The sequence below is a fragment of the Pseudorasbora parva genome, chromosome 16, assembly GCF_024679245.1.
Source record: "Pseudorasbora parva isolate DD20220531a chromosome 16, ASM2467924v1, whole genome shotgun sequence".
In the NCBI taxonomy this organism is placed as follows: Eukaryota; Metazoa; Chordata; class Actinopteri; order Cypriniformes; family Gobionidae; genus Pseudorasbora; species Pseudorasbora parva.
Genome location: NC_090187.1, coordinates 34,097,978 through 34,113,356, shown reverse-complemented (window position 1 = coordinate 34,113,356; position 15,379 = coordinate 34,097,978). Strand labels below are relative to the sequence as shown.

The 15,379-nt window shown below is 42.9% G+C and overlaps 1 protein-coding gene across 6 annotated transcripts in view; it reads right to left on the bottom strand.

The window, feature by feature from the left end:
* znf423 (zinc finger protein 423) overlaps positions 1-15,379 on the bottom strand; it is a 172,453-nt gene that overhangs the window by 85,724 nt on the left and 71,350 nt on the right. For all 6 annotated transcript variants that reach the window (XM_067420426.1, XM_067420428.1, XM_067420427.1 and 3 more), the window contains one exon: positions 736-4,163. In XM_067420426.1, coding sequence (XP_067276527.1) covers positions 736-4,163 — 3,428 coding nt within the window. The remainder of the gene's footprint in view (positions 1-735; positions 4,164-15,379) is intronic.

The following is a 15,379-nucleotide window of genomic DNA, read 5'->3' as shown; positions in this document are numbered from 1 at the left end:
ATTCACATTGAACAGGCTTTTTAATTCCTCACACATTCACAAAAACCCAACCTATCCTGCTGCAAAAAGAGGGGAAAAGGCAGCGATTCTCCTATCTGTTACACTGAGCTGAGACAAAAGCACAGGTAAAGATTGAGCGTCCCTGGAAGTTCACTGTCAATATCTAGTGAAGCGAACAGGCTGTACAATAGCCCAGCAGGATGAGGCTGCTGAACCCTCTGGGGCCAGTAGTAATGTAGCCATGAATTCACACATCTCTCTTTGACTCAGAACACTTTGGGAACAAAGGGAACTTATACACTAAAAATACTGCCAGAAAATGGTTGCTGGCAATGTCTCCCCTTTTCAAAAGAAATTGCATAAAATTCTTTTTTGAACTGCCAAAAGAAAAAAGATAATAGGAAAAGAAACACAAAAAGAGAAAAGGTAGAGAAAGAACACAAATTTGAGAACTAGAGGAAAACCTCAAATGACCTAAAAAAATACCCTAAGCAAATACAAATCCCTTTTGTAAAAGAACATTTCTGTCAAAAGGCCCTGTGCTTGTGGACAATGGCTAAGACTAATCTTTGATTTGATTACTTTGGTTTCCCATTGAACTATCAAATACTTTTAATATCCTTTCAGGCAAAATATATTATATATATATATATATATATATATATATATATATATATATATATGACAGCTGATAAAGCATATGAGGTTATAATAGGGTTAGGATTTAACACTTACTTTAGGGACAGGTGAAGCGTCCGTAACTTTCTTAGCTCCACTGGTCTCAGGGCTCATCTCAGGATGGTCCACCTGAACATGGCTTTCCAGGTCTTCCAGGGTTTCAAATTTAACAGCACACTCTGGGCAGCGCAGTCCAGTGGTGCCCTTATCCCCTTCTTGTGGGGTGACAACAACAGTTGGAGACTGGCCATTTGTGCCCCGACTCATGCAGCCAGCACAAAGACCATAAGGCAGGCCGTTGACATCTATCTTGACCAGCTCTTGCTTATTCTTGAAGTCTTTGAGACAAAGGGCACATTTATAGAGTTTGTGAGCCTGCAGCTGGCCATTTGGAGATGACGAGGCTGATCCTCCTCCTCCGCCACTGGCCCCAGAGGACGACAGCTTCTGCATGTGAAAAGTTCCATGGATCTTCAGTTCGAGTGTTGAGGTGACAGTTTGCATGCAAACAACACAGCGGAAGCCTGTGAGGGAGTTCCTCAGGTCAGGGTGCATCTGGCAGTGCTCAATAAACTCTTCCTCGCTCTGCAGGGGCATCTTGCAGATACGGCAGGTGCCTGTGTCCAGACTCTTGCTGTGGGTGACCTTGTGCTCAGTGAGAGTAAGGAGTGAAGGGAAGCGTTCACCACAGATGGGACACATGTAGTGCTTCGCTGGGCCACGGTGTGTCTGGGCGTGTTCCCTCAAGCCATTCTCAGAAAAGAATGTCCGTGAGCAAACATTGCACTTGTGGTTACCTTTGATGAAGTCAGCCTTCTTTTTTCTTGAGCATGCATCATCCTCACCAGGCCTGATATTGTGGTCTCGAAGGCGGTGGTTTTGGAGAAGAGACTCCATGGTATAGGCTGCACCACAGATGTCACAGGCATACATTGGCTCTGAGGCATCCAGCTCCTCTTCACCACCGCTGGCTTCATGGCTGTTTGCTGTTTCCTGACTACCTCCTTTTAACAGCATGTTCTGCAAATCTGCTTGCTCAGCAGCTGCAGTCGATCCTGCTGTGGAACGCTTGGAGCTTTGAGTCACCCCGTTAGGCGTTCCATTTTGGCTGCCTCCATTTCCATTGCCATTTCCTCCATCAAAAATGCAGTGCTTCTCTCTGAGATGTCTTTCCAACAAGACAATGGCATGGAAAGCCTTCCCACAGAGCCGGCAGTTATACTTTTTACTGTGAGTAGTGATGTGACACTGGAGCTCTACTTCAGTGCCAAATGTCTCCCCACAGAATATGCATTTGCGTGCTTTTCCAGTTGCCCCTGTACTGGTAGGATGACCCAAATGACTGTGCTTTACATGTAATTGCAGGTCGCTTTCTTTGCGGAAGTCCCAAGCACAGGCCGTACAACGATACATTTTCTTCTCATTGCTGTGCTTGACGGCGAGGTGGACTTGTATTGAGACCTTTGAATCAAAGACTTCCTGACACAGTGTGCAGTGGTACAGCACAAAGGTATGCATGTCTAGTAAGTGCTTTTGCAGATCATCTACAGAAGAGAACTGTTTGTCGCAGCTCTCACAGACATACTGGGTGGAAGTGGTGGTGTAGTGAATGGTCAAGTGCTGAAGCAGTGCCTCTTGAGAATCAAAGTCCTCTTTGTTGCATTGCGGGCAAGACTGTCTCCTCAGCAGCAGCTCTAGGTGGGATTTGAGATGGGCTTGGAAGCCTTCGAAGCTGGTGAATCGAAGGTCACACTGATTGCAGGGATAGTCTCCGTTAGCAACTGCTGGAGTGCTGTCACCAGTTACCCTATGGCGTTTAGGGGAGGATATCTCTACATCAGATGAGGCTGGGCTCAAATCTGCCACTTTGACTTTTCGTTTGTTGTTGGCAAGAGGGATGTTCTTGTGATTCTCTTTAATGTGTTTAGTAAGTTTGAGGAGGGAACCAAAGATGGGAGAATTGGTGCAGTAAGGGCAAGAATATACTTCCATGAAGGACTGCGAGGGCTGCAAGACTGGAGACTCCATCTTGGTCACACCACCCCCACTGCTGCAATGTGTCTGTTGAATGTGCTCGGTGAGTGAGGACTCCGTAAGAAAACCCATGGAGCACTGGTTGCAGAAGAAAGCATGGTTGCCCTCCAAAGTGGTGGATCCAGCAACAACACCACTGGATAAGCAGTGAGAAACACGGATGTGCTCTTGCAGGCTGTTGATGTCTGCAAACATGTCAGGACAGTAGTTGCAATGAAAGGCTGACACATTGCTGAACTGCAGAAGAGGAAAGTTTGAGGCAGAGCTCCCACTGGATCTATGTGCTTTGCGCACATGCTCATTAAGGTTATAGAGTGTCGGCAGGGATTCCAGACACAACTGGCAAGTGTGGCTCTGCTGAGGTTTGTCTGCATGGATAGTCTTCAGATGAATCTCCAGGACAGCCAGGCTGTTGAAATCTCTCTTGGAGCAATATGGACAACTGTAGGTCACTTTGCCTGACCAGCTTCCATCGTCATGGTCAGAAGAAGGTGCAAGCTTGCGTCTGCTCTGTCCAGGCTTGAGAGTAGAATCTGGGGTTGACCCCCTCTCCAGGGAGGCACTGGAATCAGGCGTTGCACTGCTCATTGATGCCACACTTCCCAAGACCGGATCAGGACTGGCACTGTGGTTGCTTGAGTCTGGCTGTCGGTGGCTGTCAAGATGGCAATAGACATCCTCTACAGATGGGAACTGCTCAGCACACATGGGACACTTGTGTTTCTTGTTGGCGTGTGTTCTATCAATATGGGTGAGTAGAGTGCCTTCATCGCTGAAGATTTCAGGGCAGTGGATGCATTGCAGCTCTGCACGATCTGAGAGCTGGGGATGCTGCGTCAGCACGTGTTTCTCAAGTTCATCTGTCTGACTGAATGTCTCCTCGCAGTAATCACACATATACAGGTCCTGGTCCTGGTCAGCTACGTCACTGCTAGATCCATCACGCTTACCCTGGTCTTTCTTTGCCAGGTGTTCCTTGTTCTTCCGATGGGCTTGCATGTGACTCTGTAGAGAGGAGGTGGAAGAGAAGCCACGCTTACAAATGCTGCACTTGAATGGTTTGCTGGAACTGTGTGTCTTAAGGTGGATCTTGAGATGATCGCTGCGAGAAAACGCTGCCTCGCACTCCTGACAACTGTACTTCTTGTCACCGGTGTGCAGCTTGACGTGACGATCACGACTGCGCTTGTGTTTGAACAAACGACTGCAGAAGGTGCATTTGAAGGGCAGCTTGTCACTGTGGATCTGCTCGTGGCGCTTCAGGTAGCTGAGGCGACTGAAGGACTTGTCGCAGAACTGGCAGGGATAAGGCAGGCCAGAGCCCCCTTCTTCCTCCCCTGTGCCCATGCCCATATCGCAGCAGCCATCCCCTAGCATCTGTGACGGCGATGCCACGTCTTTGCTAGAGGGAGAGGACGCCACCCAGGAGAGCCCCGGGTCATCATCACCATCTGCAATGCAAAACACAGACAGAATTAAAATGTTAAAGAGGCAGAGAAAATATCAAAATAGAAGCAAAGAACCAAAGACAGCAAACCCCACAAGAGTAGAGAAATAAGGACAAAGATGTATTTTTTATCCTCTTATCCTCCCTCAGCAAACAAGCTCATACCCATATCCCCCAGATTTGGATCTGCTTTATCATATTTTCATTATGGTCACCAGATTGAAAAGCTTCACAAAAGTGATTAAAGCACATTCAGAAAGAAAGGCCCTCTTTCTGGACAATGCATACGAAATCATTGCACTGGATTATTTATGTTTTTTCGCTGTTTGTGCAAACACACGGCCAGTCTAGATTAATGCAGGCATACATTATACAAAGATATACAAAGCGGGTTGCTCTTAATTCTCCTGCTTTGTGCAATCTGATGGGGCCTGACACAGTCCACACGTCATCTATTTAGCATCTCAACCAGCAGACTCCGAAGGAAAGCAAGGGAGAGAGCTCATGACTTATTGAGCAGGGATGCTGCGAGCACAAAGTCCCACTGCGGCTCAGACAAACACAGAATTTTCTATCAGTGCACTGTTTGTTTGCTTTATTTTCTCTAAGTTGTATGTTCACTCTTAATGCGTTGAAAAAGCCTGTGGTATAACAAATCCAAAAAATGTATGTTTACAGAGGATAACGCCCCACATCCTCTAAAAGCTCCATCTATACTCACAAGCCAAATGTAACAATGGCCTCCTATGTTCAGTTTTCTAATTAGAAATGAAAAACCCGCTAAAACAGAGTCACAATCTACGACCTAATGCAATGGGAAAAGGGAAAGGGAAAAAAGAACAAAGAAAGTGCATCACCTCAGCGTGTATTGTATAAACTAATAACTTCAACTCCATATGGCAGTTGTAGGATTTTACTTCCGCCCACTACTCTCCCATTACACAAAGGTGAGCACAGCAGAATTTGTAGAAAATAAATTCAAGTGATGAATCGATCCACTTTAAAATGTAGGTGCTGTGCAGAACAAATAAATCTCCACGGGGGTTTGTGGGTAGAAATTTGTAAAACCATGAATTATGAATTTAGCTCTAAGCGGGAAATGAATTCAGAGCCAAAGTAAAGAAAAAGTTAAAAATAGAGATATCAGTAAATGAGTAAAATAAGAGAAGAAAGTGTGACATTGTTTAGAAAATACTTATATAGAAAAGCAAATAAGAGCAAGGAAGCCTTTTTAAATAAAGAGGACATTCTATGAAAAGGTTTACTTTCCCAAGTTAAGGTGACTTTTAAAGTACATTCAGATTTACAATTTAAGTGTTAATAAATTGCAGTGTAGCATCTCAAGCTAAATTAATACATTCAATATATTTTGGTATTCAATTCCCCTACTGTTAAACATAATAGAAGGAAATGGTGATTTTTAAAAAGGACATTCTGACTTGACATCTTGAAAGTGTGATGATGTTGTTGTTGTTTTTTTGGTTTATGGCATTTGTAATACTTTAAAAAAGAAATACATATGTATTTTAATTAGTAGGGAAATACTTGATTTCTCTTCAAGTTAAAATCTAAAAAACATAAAGAGAAGAAAGAAAAATGGCAAAATACAAATAATGTCTAGTAAAAAAGAAAAAAAAAGAAAAGTACTCAAGTTTTTGTCCATGTGCATCCCTTGCTTTGTACCACTTTCAATTTTTGTTTTAGCATCTCTTTCTCAGATTATATTTAGCACAAGACAGCCTGGCCCACCTCTCACACACCTCCTCTGTCTCTTTTCCCTCCCTCCTTCAAGTACAGTGCCCTCCCCCTGTTATGTTCTCATGCTTTTGTGCCCGTGTCAGGATAAGAGCCATCCCAACAAAACTTAAAACCCTTGCAACACGGGAGAGAAAGTGTTGCAGTGGCCCAATGAAAGAGCTAAGATGAAAAGCCCATAAGGGACTTAACCATGGTGAATTCTTTGGCTGCACAATGAGACTGTGGCCCCTGACAGGCCATTCTCTGATCCAGCCACTGTGGAGGTGAGAGGGGGCGGGTATAGTGGTGATGGTGGGGGTGCCGACTGACAGGTAGGCCGTCCTGCTGAGACACAGACATGTACCACAGTGCAAGAGATACAAAGAAACACTTGCTTGAGTTCAGAGCCAGAAAAAAGGAGGGGAAAAGAGGCAGAGGAGAGGAAAAGAATGGAGCCTAAAAGAAAAAAAACCTCCTGGCACATGTGGTCATTCTGGCGAATTATAAATCTATTAATGCTAATGCAATCCCTCTGACTGCGACAGAATGTGAGAAATCACTTTTGAGAAAGAGGGAGATTATAGTCATTAAATAGCTTTAATCCTCAGAAGTGTGGCTGTCGGAAAATGGAAGATCACATGGCTTTTAGGGGGCTTTTGTCATCTGTCCGCCGGGGGACTTGGCAAGAGCACTAAACAGGGTAAGAAATTTCAATGAAAAGTTAAATTAGAAAAGAAACAGAAAGAAAAAAGTGAGGGGGACGAGAGAGAGAGAGTGGGAGCGAGAGAGAGAAAGAGAGAGAAAAGAACCGGCGTCTGGAATGGGATGAAAACATGGGGCTCATTCCACGCTCCTGTTCTTATACATTTACAGGCTCAATCGACCTTTGTTTTCAGATTCCTCTCTCCCTCTCTGACAGTGTGTTTCTCACTTGTTCCACATCCCATCTCCAAACTTTCTTTCATGTTGTGACTCATTACCGAATTAACAGGCTGCTCTGGTGGTTGCCCCTGGCGCTGGCCTTCTCCTCGCCAGCCTGTCCCATGTGGAGGGGTGGAGCACAGGATGGAAGGGTGTAGCGAGGGAGGGAAGAATGGGAAGACAAGACTGGCAGAAGGACACATTCTGATGTCCAGGGATGGGCCTGCCACCCTGCCTCGAACAGGGCCTGGTAATTGGGAGCATGATAACAGAAACACATGGTGATGGCGGCAGCCACCCCAGCATCTAATCTGCAGATAATTCTAGAAGATTCAAGAGCAGACCCCCCCCACCCTGTCCAGACCCCCATGCCTCCACCGGACCGGGCTGGGCTGAACCACATCAGGCCAGTTAATGGGCTAGCCAAAGCACTGGCATGCCGGGCCGGAAGCGTAGTGGAAGACGGTAATGAAGACGTGCTCAGTCTGATGTCTGTCCTCCCTCCTCTCCATCAGATACAAGGGACAGATAGAGGAGGAGGGGAAGGGGGGCAGATAGAGAAGGGGAAAAAAGAGATCCCCTCCATGTCTCCCAACACCAAAGCTGTGGATTCTGTGAATGCCCCTACCGACACAAGCCAATCGTCAGAGCCAAAACAGGCTAGTGTGTTCATTAGCGCTTGGAGGCATATACAGCAGACCCACACTTATGACATACAGCACTGCTGTTCCCCTTCTGGAACAACACACCATCCAAAAACAATACAGCCGTTCCACAATGATTAACACACTGAAATTTATACTACATGGGAGACAAGGTTAAATATGCCCACATCAACAACAACCACACCAACACTAAACCAGTTTAACATTCATTGCAAAATATTCTATTCAAACTTGACAAATGAAGGCAAACATTCTGGTTTTGGCCTGATTAATCTCATCATCCATCTAGGTTAGATGCCACTACTTACATCTCGCTTTGTCCTAAAGCACTTTTTAACAAATAAATCATACTTTTGCTTCAGAAATACTCAGAAAGTCATCAAAAACAAATATTCTAGTCAAAGAAAGCCAGAAAGTTTACAGTAAAAAATGTTACCATCAGAATGGTGCATGTGTATTATTGCTGGAGAAGCTTCATATTTTCTCACAAAGGTTCAATTTCAGACGTACACCTAAAATGTATTATAAAATGTGTGGAAAATGTTATCAGAGACCACAGACATCAACATGCTCATGCTGATAGCCTCGAGCAATGCTAATTAAAATAGTAATGGACTTTAGTAAGGGTAGACACCATATTTAATATAAAAACAAGGCTAGATGTAGAGTTTGTACAAGGTTGTAGCATGGTGCCAATTTCAACTGATGAAACACTGAAATTTCCGGTTTCCAAACAAACCAAAAACTACAAAGACACAGGTTGTAAATATTAGACATGATTTAGAACCTTAAGACATTACAAGCCATTGAACGGACTTTACATCTAAGTCTCACAGAAGAGGTTTAATTTATCTTAAATAATGTAAAATAAGTATTGTCTGAAGTATTATCACTATTTCTCATTAACAGTATATTGCACAAAATATAATAATGTTAACTAATTATTAAATAAACATAAACTATCTCAACATGTGTGTGAAAATTATGTATATACATTTTCTGTGCCATACCATAAGGCTATAAGTGCAAAAGTGCATGTAAGTGATGAAACACCCAATTATTTACATTTATGCATTTGGCAGACGCTTTTATCCAAAGCGACTTTTAAGGTACACATTTTACATTTTTTTGTCAATTCTTGCTTTCCCTGGGAATCGAACCCATGACCTTGGCGTTGCTAACGCCACGCTCTACTGGTTGAGCTACAGGAAAACCAATTATAACTTTTTATGATCAATATAAATTCACATCTTTAATTGATGTCACAAAACTCAAAAAGTCAAAGCTTAAAGAAAGTAACCAATTCCCTAGTAGTGACTTTTATGAGCACTACTAAATATGATCATTCCAACATGATGGAACATAGGGAAAAGCAAAATGTTAGAATTGTGGTCTAACTAAACCTGTGTCTTATCACTTCACCTAGTCACATTCCACATCCCTGACCTCTCACCCCTTCGCTACCCCCTCCACCTTTGAGCCTGGCCCCCTGCCCAAAATCTCCATCTTTCCCAGCAGCCCCCCTGCCCTGCTCACAGCCCCTTCCCCCTGGCCCTTTGCCCACAGCCTGGGGCAGGAGAGACACACTGTAGGGGGCAGAAAAACAACTTCCACCCCGTGCTCCCACTGGGCAACCCAGCATGCTGGCCAGACAGGCCTGAAGCAAGAGCCAGGGGAAAACAACTTCCAGAAAAACCCAGAGTATAGGACTATAGGAGTTTTTACTAACGGTTCATCTTAATTCTCTTCGATCATCTCTCCCGTTTCTTTTTTGTGCTTCTTACAGAGAACTCCCTCTTCCATATCTTCCTTCCTTCCTCTCTCCCCTAGGCAACAGGGCCGTCATAACCAAACACAACAGAGGACAAAGCTATGTTGCTAAGAGGGAAAGAAAGAGTGGAAGAGCGACGACAAGAAAGGAAAGAGAGAGAAAGAGAAGGGAGGGGGGCGGCACGCAGGAACTGACCACATGGCCAGCAGTCCTCTGGGAGCACAGTCTCTGAGACCAAACACCTGTTTATCGATACTAAAATACACACACACACACACACACACACACACACACACACACACACACACACACACACACACACACACACACACACACACACACACACACACACACACACACACACACACACACACACACACACACACACACACACACACACACACACACACACACACATCTAAACACATAGACACACAAGCAAACTGACTCCTGTATTTCTCCCCCCAACTGTTCTGCAATGTTCATTTGGGTTTCTATGCTGACACACTCTCTGCCTCTGCCGAACCCCAACGCCGCTCAAGGGAGACAGTCTGTCAGGGGCCTGGTCCTAGTGGACACACAAACACACACATACACACAAACTCATGTTTGCCGTCCCTAACGGTCTCTGCTCCATCAAGCTGACACTCTCCAGTCTGTGCTTCTAGGACCCCTGGCATTGCTCTCAGTACCCTACAGTGGGCTCCAGGGACACAGTCTGTTAGGGGTCTTTTCCTAAAGGACACAAACATGCAAACACATGCCAAGGTGATGTCATCGTGTAGCCAGTCTGTCAGGACCATAATCCTGGAGGAAAACCATGTATTTACGCTCATATGTAGCCTTGCGCACACACACATATGCGTACTGCAGTGATGTCACAGGACGGACTGTCTGTCAGGGGCCGGAATCCTGGAGGACACACACTCTTGCTGCCCACAGCCCATATGGAGTTGTTGGCGCCCATAAGCGTCCGAGCAGCCGGACTCATTCCCAGGGCAGAAGGTGAGGAGCAGGGGGTTGGGAAGGCAAGGACAGCTGACAGCCTGCTCCCCATCTCCCCTCTAGCGACCCCCAGGTGAGGAAGAGAAATGGAACACCTTCTGGAGGCTGACCACTGACTCACCTCTAGAGACCAAAGAGTGCTTTACAGATGGGTGCAGTGCTAACATGACAACAAGAAATATTGGAGTGAGGACAGGAAATGATGGGCAGAAGACATGAGCAGAACTCTGACTCCAATGGGACACCACAAGCCTTGGAAAAAAATATTGATGATTTTCCAATTATTGGTAATCTTCATTTGAACAATCTTGTTATCAGTTCTTAAAATCTCAAAACCTTTAACTCTTATGAAAGAATAGACTTTATAATACAAATATACCCAAATAAAATAAAAGGAATTTCAATTTAATCAAAATATATACAAGATCTCAATTGAAGATTGAAAAATTGGCACGAATCAAACCAGGAACTCTATGTTGATACCCAGCTCTAAACATGTCATACCCCCTCAAAAATGTGCATCAAGGTACATTATATCCCTAAAGGCCATGAGCTCACTTATGAATCCAAAAATGACAACTCAAACATCCTATGGACGCAAGTAAACATCAAGCACACCATCTGGGAAAATGCCTTTGACTTTTGGTAATAGATTTACAAAATCATATTTTTCTTGTTCTGTGGGACGATTCACAACAGAAGTCCATGCCATATTGTACTATCGCTCCATATGGACTTCTTTTGTAAGTAAATTTGAGTTAGCACTTTGCTTGTCTTTACAAACTGAGGAGCAAAATTATTTTCAAGGGTAACTGAGAGAACGCTACAGATGTTGACGATAAAGCTTGCCTTCTATTTAACCTGAAACACTCCTTTAAACACTAACCAGACACAGATGAAATCACTTCTAAACAAACCCTTTCTACAGTAGATAAAGTTGCTGTATACCCAATTAAAAGCCTTCAGCCATTAATAATTGTTAGATGCGGAGAAGCCAATGGCGTTTTAGCAAGGATGATTTACACGCTAAGCATTTTTAGGGGCGCAAAGGTGAAACGTAAGTACTCTGTGTGTGCCTGATGGAGAGAGAGAAGGTGAGATGGAGGAGAGATAAAGACTGAGGGAGAGGTTGCGTGACGACAGGGGCACTGGCAGTGGTTAAGCTCCGTTTGACTCTTGTGTTGCTCAGTCTGCGCGAGCGGCGGGGGCCCGCACTGTTAAACAGCTGCAGATTAATTACATGTGAAGTGTACCAAAACAAGCCTCTTCACAACTCCAGCATCAGAGATGAGACGTTTGGCTTCTGCCGCTTTCTTTCCTCTCTTTTGCTTTTTTACTTCAAAGTTTGGCTCCATTTGTTGTACTTGCCACATTTGGTTAAACATAAACCCTTATGATGTCACTGAATGTACGAGAAAGTGCTGTGTGTGCTATTTGGCTTGTCATTTTGCAAATGATGAACGTTGCCTGACTTTTGGTTTCTTTATATTCGGTGTCTTAAACTACTATGTACTTAATTCAAAAAATAAGTACAATATACTTATTGTGTTCATATTCTATTGCAAAACACATTTTCTGCTATTGAGGTGGGATATGAGTACGGTTAGGGACAGATTTGGTGGCATGGCTAGGTTTAAGGGTGGTTTAAAAGGTAAGGGAAGGTCTACAATGTAAATATAGATGTATTTTTCAAATTACTTATTTCAATGTTAGTACATAGTTAGTCCGCTTCACATCATGCATTGAAATAGTTAAAAGGTCACATATTGTACACCTTTCCAGAGTTTTATTGTAGGTTTTGATGTCCTTAAGAAAATATATTAGTGGTTTAAGTACCAAAAACCATCTCAATATATTTTTACAGCTCCTCTCTCAGGAGCTCTGCTAAGAACAGGTTGATTTTTGGCATGTTTAATTAATATTCATTAGCCTCTATTCTGATTGGCCTGTTGTTTTCTTAGGGACGCATGACCAGGCCAACCACAGGTAACTAGTGTCATGTATGCTGTACCCTGCTGTGGCTTGGTGATACTCACAGATAAATAGAAACACCGGTAATGATGGTCACTGTAGAGGGAAATGTTGTCCGGCCTTACATGTTTGTGACAACCAACCACCTCCTCAAAACGCTTACAACAGGATGTTTCAGAATGGCAATGAATTATTAATTTTTTTTACTTTCTGCGTAAGGGTTAGGAACACGTTAGTATCATGTTAGCGTTGCATAACCGTTTACAAAGTCAGATTATGCTGGCTCCATAATGTAACATAAAATGTGTGAGAAGGTTACTCATGGGTAGCGGATTTGAGGTCGGACCCAACAAAAGCGACTGCAGCATTTGATGAGTAGCTTCTTTGAAAAAAACGGCATTGAACTGTGCCTGATTGACGAAGCAGTCACATGTGAAATGTGCAGAACTAACGTCGAGGTCGAACTAAATTGCTGTGGCATTTCCGAATAAATAAACATTATCCACTGGTCTCTTATATTAATGTTATTCTGAAGCCTGTGCAATAATGTAGTTTCCTGACATCTATTGACTGAACAGCATTTTCTCAACATGTTTCCGTGTTGCTGTTACTCAGCAATGGCATGGACGCTATGATGTCTGGGGGTTTAGCGAAAGGAGGGTGGGACGGTGGGCAGACTGAGTAGTACTGACATCACATTTTTAAAGTCACAATGGTACGTGAAAAGGCACAGCTACTTTATGCAGGCTGTGTGCCTTTTACTGTGGATTGACTATTTTGAAACTTATATGGTAGTTACCCCAAGACCTGAGTTATCATGAAAAAAGACAGGAAATGTGAGTTTTGACAATATGGGACCTTTAATACACAGCTAACCATGGAATATCCCGCTTATACCATGGTCATTTCAGCACTGACAACGTAAGGCTGTTATTGATGTTTGCAGCACAATATTAAAATAACTGTTATTTTCGTCAGTTATGGCTTGTTAGATCTAGCATTCTGCCCGCGGAGATAAAGTAGCATGCAAGATTGCATTTATTTGAATGAATAAATTATATCATTTATTTGAATTAATTATCAAGAGTGAGAGAGATGAGAGATGCATACCTGCATTTCTTCAGAGTCTCTCTATTAAGAACGAAACTGTGAGTTTAATTACTTCAAAATAGCAATGTAACGCCCTTGCTGCTGAGAAATATAATTTAGCATTTCAGTAGCGAAGCTATTTTATTACTAAAATCACAGGGCAGCATTTATACGTTTCTGTGCTCCTGAATGTTTCTGTTGCGCATCCCGATAAACCGTTTTATTACACACCTTTCAGACAATCAAATATTGAGACAGACCATGGTATAAATCTTGATTAAAATTTTAGAATCTTTCTGACTAAACTTTCAAATGGTAGTGTAGTTCATTATATGACCAAAACATATATATTTGGATCCAGTTCCAGACAATTATGCACTTTTTTACATCCACACCATCTCAAATGATGAAAAAAACATTTTACATGTTTTACTCATTTGATGTCTCTATCTCTCACTTCTGTCTGGTAGCTGCGTATGTCACAAGTTGTACTGGTTGGGAGTATACAGTGAGTGCAGTCAGGTTCCCACTGTGTACCGAGTCAATGGGAAGCAGCTGCCTGCCTAGCCATGCAGGAAAGCGGTGCTAAACAAGCACTTTGTTCCCTTCTAGAGTCTCACACACACAAACATCTACCTCACATAACCTGGAACATGACCCTCGGTCGCTGAGATGCGCACATTAGTGTTTGTATGCGTTTTGTGAACGAGAGCGATAGAGCATGTGCATAACAGATGGGAGAGAGGAGAGAGAGAAGGTGAATGTGTTTAAATGTGTCCCTGATCGTTTCTTCCATCACTTACTGTACCCGTCTGTCTATGTCTTTCTCTCTATGATCCGTGCTTGGAGGCAGACAGGCCTCTAAACTGATCACACACTGTATTCTGCCTCTTGGCCCTCTTTGATCAAAACAATGCTGAAAAAGGTTTTGGTTAAAGCTCACCTCTGTTAACACAGTGACCTCACTATATATAATCACAACAAACACAAGTAGAGGCACAATGTTCCTATATTTTTGTAGGGGCATTACAGGAAGTCCTAGTCACTGTACTTGGAAAAAATATATATTTTCCCACATCCACTTATTTGAATAATAATACAGTTATCAATATTAATAAGTAATTCATAAATTAAAAAATACATGTGATGCACGCAAGCACAGCAGTTGTCTTTCTAGAAAACACTTCCGGTATAATAAACAGAGTGGTTCGTCCTGTCTGAATCGGTACATGAAATAACATAGGTCGGATGATATGTACTCAAGCGTTGTTTAGACAATTAGTCCCGTCTGAAAAGGTTTAAAGTCTACTTGGCTCAAAAATCTTAGGGAGTCTGAAACTGCCTTACAATGACAGTCTAGTGCAGGGGTTTTCAAACTTTTTGTGTGTGTGGACTAGGGATGGCTCGATACCACAATTTTGGCTTCGGTACGGTACCACAATCTAATACCGAAGTACCGATATTAAATCGATACCACAAGGTCTGATATTAGCGCGGGTATATTGCACGCGAATGAGAACAATTATGCAAGTTTTGAGTTTATAAAGTGGGAAATTACCACAAATGTTTATTAGTAAATTAATCAGCAAAGCTTATCACATCAAATCAGTCATTTGAAAACTTTCTTGTGAGAAATAATTTCAGCAAAAATCTCTCAAAATTAGCAAATTGCTTCTGGTTTCAAAAGACATCGCACTACACTAAAGCAATCTGCATAATCCGATTCAACATTTCACGCTGGTCTCGGGATGGATAACGGAAATCATTTGAACATGCAAGAGATTTTATCGCATTTCGTAATAACAGTTACAGGAGATATGAGCTCATACGACACACACACACACACACACACACGCCTGTCACTTAGTCACGCTCGCACATTACACATTAAGTTTCCTTAAACAGTCAAATACACAGAATTATGTACAAATGTCCGTCTTTAGTGAGTAAGTTATTCACATAAACACAGGCAGTTGTGTCTAACGGGAATATAAATAGTGCAATAGTACGCGTGCAAATATAATGAGATCTAAATGTCATTGGTTGAAACGAACGCTGGAG